This window comes from Dipteris shenzhenensis, chromosome 1, assembly GCF_047967505.1.
Source record: "Dipteris shenzhenensis isolate YYH24624 ecotype China chromosome 1, Dip_SZ_1.0, whole genome shotgun sequence".
Taxonomy (NCBI): domain Eukaryota; kingdom Viridiplantae; phylum Streptophyta; class Polypodiopsida; order Gleicheniales; family Dipteridaceae; genus Dipteris; species Dipteris shenzhenensis.
The window spans coordinates 35,585,816-35,592,264 of record NC_141596.1 but is presented as its reverse complement, the minus strand read 5'-3'; the positions used below and the strand labels follow the sequence as shown (position 1 = coordinate 35,592,264).

Below are 6,449 nucleotides of genomic sequence, written 5' to 3'. Positions count from 1 at the left end.
AAATAGCACTTGAAAGTCTATTACAAGTGCTAACTATGACTTTCATTCATATTGTGGGTGCTAAGTAGCACTAGATGCTCCAATGTGAGTACTAATAACTAGCACTATCAACACTATTATTATTACTGACTCTACTAGTTGTTTGCTCGACTTAGAGTGCTAAATACTAGTTACAAGTTTGTTTTACTACTAAATGGCACTTGAAGCACCATTGTGACTGCTAAATAGCACTTGTAACTTCAAAATGGTAATGTCAATACTCGCAGAAGGTGAGCGATAAAGTAGACATATATAGTTTTGGAATCATGCTACCAGAGATGGTAACGGGAAAGAGGCCAATGGCTTTGATGATGAGAGAAATCTAATTTGAGGACATGGGTAGCGTCGTTGTTAGGGAACAACAAGATGCAAACATGCGTGATGCTCATAGAAACCGCGAAGGACAATGTGATTCCCTTGATCCATCTAGCACGTAGTGCCCATGCTGGATCAATTAGCCTCAGAAGGTGAGCAAGGCTTGTATTGAGCAAGCTACCTCTAAGCTAATAGGGCTTCATCATGGCATTGACAACAAGTTAGAGAGCCGCTCCATTACATGAGCTAGGAGGTTGCCATGATTTTTAAGCAAAAGCAATATATAAAGATGTATGGTGGCATGAACACTAATAAGGCACTCAATGCTGAAGCAAAGAGCAAGGGCAGAGGAAATAATTGAATCTCAAGAAGAGGAGAGGATGGATTTTTTGAAAAAGGTCAATTCAATTCTATCGTATATTATGGTAATTCTCATACCTGCTCAAATTCCAATCTCAGAAAGATACCACTTATAAGAGTACAAAAGAATTAGCAAAACTATTGGAAAGAATAATGTTCTGAGATAGATGTTGCTCGTGGCTTGCCACGGGTTGGATACTAGTGAGTTCTAACTTGCACTTGAGATTTTGTAGTGCGTGATAACTAGAATCAGCAATGCCAGTGTTATTGTTGACTACCTATTCTTAATGCTAGATAACACTTTAAGCACCATTGTGATAGGCTCATTTTGATATACACGAAGCTTTATTTTAAACACTGTTACCAACCTTTTTGTGATCTACATGATGTAATCCATCTTCATTGGCCAAAATCTTGACAAAATGCTCCAGCGGTAGTTGATTGCTGGGCTAGAATTGTGGAATATGGAAACTCTTGGTTTGCGGTGCAACGCTAGACAAGTACCACATTGCATTTCGTGGGGACATTGCAAAACGACGATGCTACGCCAAATTGAGCGCTACTAGCCTATGCGAGGAAGCCTTTAGGTGTGAGCTTGGTTTTGCCTCGTGGTGGGCACATTGTGGGAGCTTCCCTTAACAAATGTAGAACAATGCCAATGTAGCAAGTGTGCTTGCCTTCTGAGTTGTTAAAAAGTGTTATTTAAGGCTGGGTTCACGCTATCCCCCACTGGCCATCCACGGGCTTGGATAGGTGACACAAAAGATTTGTGTGTGCCCATGATGGCCGCCCACTCCATGGCCACCAACTCCTCATTCCATCTCCTCCAACCACTACGCCAATCACTTTGGTGACATAAATTAGCAACTTGTTGACTCGTGGTTCGCTGCTGTGTACCACCAAAGGCGGGGGGTCGATGGAGAGTCGATCCTTAGATAAAAAAAATCTCCCTAGTGATCCATAAGATAACTGGCTGCTCTACAAGAGGAGAGACCTTTGACCGACTAATCAAACACCATGTCTGGAACGTAGTACATATATGGCCATTCTGGTAGGGCTTGGCGGTGGCAACAAATGCAGGCCATGAGATCACATTCGAATTTGATGGCCCAAGATCGATACTCATCTGCTCGATTGGATGAAAAGCGAGGTCCTATGATGGGTAACCGATGCACTTCGTGTGGCCGTAGATAGTTCTCCAAGCCGTCGGATGTGCGCGATTAGTCCAGCCGCCTCCCCATGCCTTGGTTGTCCGCCGATGCTTGGTCGGAAACTGGGGCAACCGGCTGCCAACCTCTGGCCGGTAATGGGTGTAACCCCTGCGTCAATTGGCGGCCATCTGGCAATTCTATTTCGTTGATACACTCTTTTCCCACAGATGTGTGAACTCACCATTCATCCTCTTTCCTCAGAGAACACAGAGTCATGGAATCGGCCTTCTCTGCTTCAGGTCAATCAGCTTACCATTTTCTGGCTTTTTGGGTTTGTTTTGGGCATCGCGTACAGTGTCAACACGCACCAGCTTCCCAATTTTTTTGCTTCGCAGCTTTAGTTTCTGCTCCAATCGTCTTGTTTTTGTTGCTTCCAGTTACGGTAGAAGAACAGCAGGAGAAGCTGCGCAGATTTGTCGATGAATGGCGGAGCCAGGTCTCCTTGAAATTCACGGACATCCAGGGGGACGTGTTGGAAGCAGTTTGTAGTGATGTGGGCAACATAAATTCTGATCCTGTACACATCTCTACTGAGCCCAGGGAGTCATCAACCATCCTCAGCCTTGTTAACACCAACAACGTTCTTTTCAACAAGTTGATTACTGTGTTGTCTTACGATTGCCTTGAGATAGACCGCCTCCGTCGCCAGGTATTTTTATATGACTCCTTTGATTTTTCTAAAAGAAACGCTCATTTTGCTAAGCTAGCAGCTTACAGGCCAAAGTCAATTGTAGGCCTCTCTATCGTTCTCATCTACTTTTCTTCTCCAACGGTTGTTTTTTTGATTACCTGCGTCAGGCCCACAAGCGTTTTTATCCCCAGCTGTTCGCATTCGGTCTTTCGACGGGTCCGGAGGAGTTGGTCTTAGAAGGAGAGCCACAGAAGATGTTTGGTCGTTCTTTTCTCTTCTTTTACGATCTTACTGAGTTTTTAGGAAGGTTACGAGCTGTTTTGGGAAATCTCGTGCGACAAATAGAGGCTATCTACCCAGGCGACAGCAAAAACAAGGGATATGCATCGTTTGCAAATGTGCACTTGCAAACCGTGATTTTAAACTTGGCAGATGGATTTTGCATACTCATCACGGTGGATGAGATCGTGACCAAAAATCCGGCAATTGGGCAAGCTATCTCTCTTTTTATAAGGTTTGAAATGGGAAATTCCTGGCAAACTCAATTTCGATACGACCATTCGGTAGATAAGCACATTTAATGCAAGGATTGTGGTTATTGTAGAATGCTTCACACAGTAAGAAGCGAGCCTTCAAAGTTTGCAGTAGAACCTGAACAGGTGGAATCTCTGGATCGAACGGTAACAGATATGGAAGAAGTCTTGCAAGTTGGCATATTTCAGGTGATATTGACATTATATATTTTTTAATTCTGGGATTTGGCACAGTTGAGCAGAGGTGTATGCACCCACCATTTTTGTATTGTTTTTTCACATCTGTGCCATGCGTGTGAGGGCCTTCTGGCTGCAGTAGTAGTCCCTTTAGCTGAATCATGAGAAACCTAGAGTTTCTGAAGGTGAAAACTTTCATTCACCTCGGACAGAATTTTATTAGTAGCAATTGGTTTCACCATTTCAGCAAGGTTTATGTCCCTTTCAGAGACTACAATCAACCACGATGATGTTTGACATTCTATTGTAATATTTACACCTCGTTTCCTTGCAGCATTGGGGTTTCATTTGTTTTCTTGTGCTTCCGTTGATTCTTCTTTTGTTTTTTAGTCTTAGCATCGTTGTTATAGTAAGTAACTTGACATTCTCTCTCTGTTTCTGTGTGTCTCCCCCCCTCTCTCTTTCACGACCAACATTTCTGCTGCTCACTGCAAGCAGACTTGTTCGTTTGTGTTGTGATCTTGTCGTTGTGTGTGTTGTGTGTTCGATCCTTGGATCAACTTTAGATGATGCATTATTGGCTCCTTGGAATTGTTTCCACAAAGTAAAAAGCCCCTCCTCTCCCACTGTGTATAATCACCCGACGACCAACATTCCTACTGCTCACTGCAAGTAGACTTGTCGGTTTGTTTTGTCATCTTGTCGTTGTGTTTGTCGTGTGTTCGATCCTCGTGTGTTCAATCCTCGGACTTCAGATGAGTCATTATTGGCTCCTTCGAATTGTTTCCATGAAGTAACAAGGTGAAGTGACTTCATGGGGCCTGCCCATGGAGAATATGTTATTTGTCTTAGGTCTGCAGTGAAATTGTGGCTGGGGTGGTAATTTCGGTTGTTTTGGTAATGTAGTGTTTTGGTGAAGGCTATATCGCTCGTGAAGTCCATGTCATGACAAGAGGAATGATTATTTAGTTAATCAATAGTCATTAGAACCTTATTATTGTCAGGCGCCAATTTGATGGTGCGGTTATATGTTTGTATTTATGATCGATCAAGCGGTGTAAATAGTACTGCCAAAACTATGCAACATTGGCCAATGATTAGCAATAAAGATGTGCACACACGTGTCTAGGTCCTAGAGGCAATAGGAAAGGGAAAGGGTGCATTAGAGTGCATTGAATGGTAGGTGCATGGGTCATAGGATAAGGGTAGGTGTAAATGGGAAGATGGAACTTGAGTGATCTCAAGGGACATTAATGAAAGGGTATTAGCCTTTCATTGTGAATCTCACGTAGCATTCTCTCTACCACATTGCATTCATCCGCCATCTCTCTCCCACCTTGCATGTAGGTCGAAATAGAAACAAGTACTCTCATGAGGGCGCTCTTCCCCATTCGAGGGCCAACTGGCATTCAAATTTTGCATGCATTGCATACATTTGCATTCTTGAAAAGTCTGGTTTTTCACATTTGGTATCACAGCGGCAACGGTCCACGAGCGGGACGAGAAGAGGGTGAGAGCAACGTGCAGAATTGTGGTGGAAGCACTAGTGTGGGAAAGGCACGGCCTGTGACTGTCGCGAAGGACGGCAGGAGAAGGCACGGAAGTCGCAGGAGAAGGCGCGGACGGGGAACACGAAACAATGAATCCCGACGACGAAATCATTGCAGCAAACTCTCCAGACTGAGCAAACTCTCCAGACTGCAAACATCTCCTCCCCGACCAACCCTGAATTCTCGAGGCAAACACCTCCTTCTCGACCAACCCTGAATTCTTGAGGTTCTGATTCAAGGGATTTTTCTGAAAACTTTTGGTCTTGAACGGTGCCCCCCCCCTCCCCCGGGGGGGGTGTGAATGTACCCTTAAAATCCTTAAACCGTGAGGAAAAGGGATGCCCCCGTTCTTCCCAACGGAAAGTCGGATCGAAACAAGATTTTAAGGAGGTGATCCACCCATTAAGTACCCCCTATGACGGTATCTAGAGCTCCAATACGCTCAAAACAAGTAGCCCAAACAGAGTGTACCAGTTAACAGCAGAAATACAAGAAGAAAAGCTTAAATGAGAAGGAAGAGGAGGTCATTTTAAGTGTTTTCTCAACAGAAACGAAGCGGGAGTCGGATAAGTACTACCAACTCTACAACACTTGACTTTTGTTGTAAAATAAACCCCTTTTTTGAAATTACAGCAAGTCATTTTCTCTCTTGTATTACTAAAAGGAAAGAATGGAAGGGGAAGGGAGATATAACAATGAACTTATTCCTTTTCCTCCATTACCCCAAGGAGAGAGAGAAAGAACACCTTCACCCCCTTCTGAAGAGGATGGATTAGGTGAGAGTTACACACATCTTGAGTAAGATAACCCACAAATAGATTTATAGCAGTCTCTCCTTCAAGAACCTCTTGATAGGGAGTTCTCCTTTCGTAATGAAAGAAGAAATGAGACTAGCCAAGAACAAGATGATGAGTTTACGCCTTCAACTTAAAACCCAACACAAATGGATTATAATCCAAGTGCAAGAGGAAGAGAGGAGACTCTTGTTGATAAGCTGATTTTCCAGCTTAGCAATATGATTGAGCAGTCCATTATGACAAGATTAGGGACTAAGAGGACTTTAAACTTTGGGGATGAAGAGTTGAGTACCCCTTCTAAGAGGTCCAAATTCCAACCGCGAGAGAGAATTGAGCTCCCCAAATATGATGGGGCAAGGAAGGCTGACAAAATACTCAATTGGATTTGCCATTTTGAGCTATACTTTGCCCATCAAGACAAGACTGAGCAAGAGAAGCTTGCTCTTGCCAAATTGCATCCGCAGAAGGATGCTCTAATGTGGTGGTCTTTGTCACAAACAGAAAAAGAGCCTATTCATGAATGGGCTAAGTTCGTGGAGCAACTGAAAGCCACTTTCATGCCACCGAGACATGAAGAGAACCTAACCTTTCGTTGGGAGAGGTTTAGGCAGTTCGATAATGAGAGTAATGCAGATTTTACAGCCAGATTTTGGAAACTCTCTCTAGAGTTACTTGAAAAGAGTGAGGAAGATAGGAGAAAGAAGTATTTAGCAGCCTTAAGCCCAAAAGTAAGGTACGAGGTTGAAATGTTTAACCCGACCACGCTTAAGGACCTCACTAAGCTGGCTGAAATAGCCGAGAGGAAATTGAATCCTCGTAAACCCTTCAATAAGGAG

The 6,449-nt window shown here is 43.6% G+C and overlaps 1 protein-coding gene across 2 annotated transcripts in view; it reads left to right on the top strand.

Annotated features, from left to right (window-relative positions):
• The first annotated feature begins 2,075 nt into the window (after positions 1-2,075).
• LOC147905750 (uncharacterized) overlaps positions 2,076-6,449 on the top strand; it is a 205,211-nt gene continuing 200,837 nt past the window's right edge. For both annotated transcript variants that reach the window (XM_087374417.1, XM_087374414.1), the window contains exons 1-4: positions 2,076-2,164; positions 2,303-2,574; positions 2,724-3,070; positions 3,161-3,278. In XM_087374417.1, the coding sequence (XP_087230543.1) occupies positions 2,140-2,164; positions 2,303-2,574; positions 2,724-3,070; positions 3,161-3,278 (762 nt within the window). In that variant the 5' untranslated portion in view covers positions 2,076-2,139. The remainder of the gene's footprint in view (positions 2,165-2,302; positions 2,575-2,723; positions 3,071-3,160; positions 3,279-6,449) is intronic.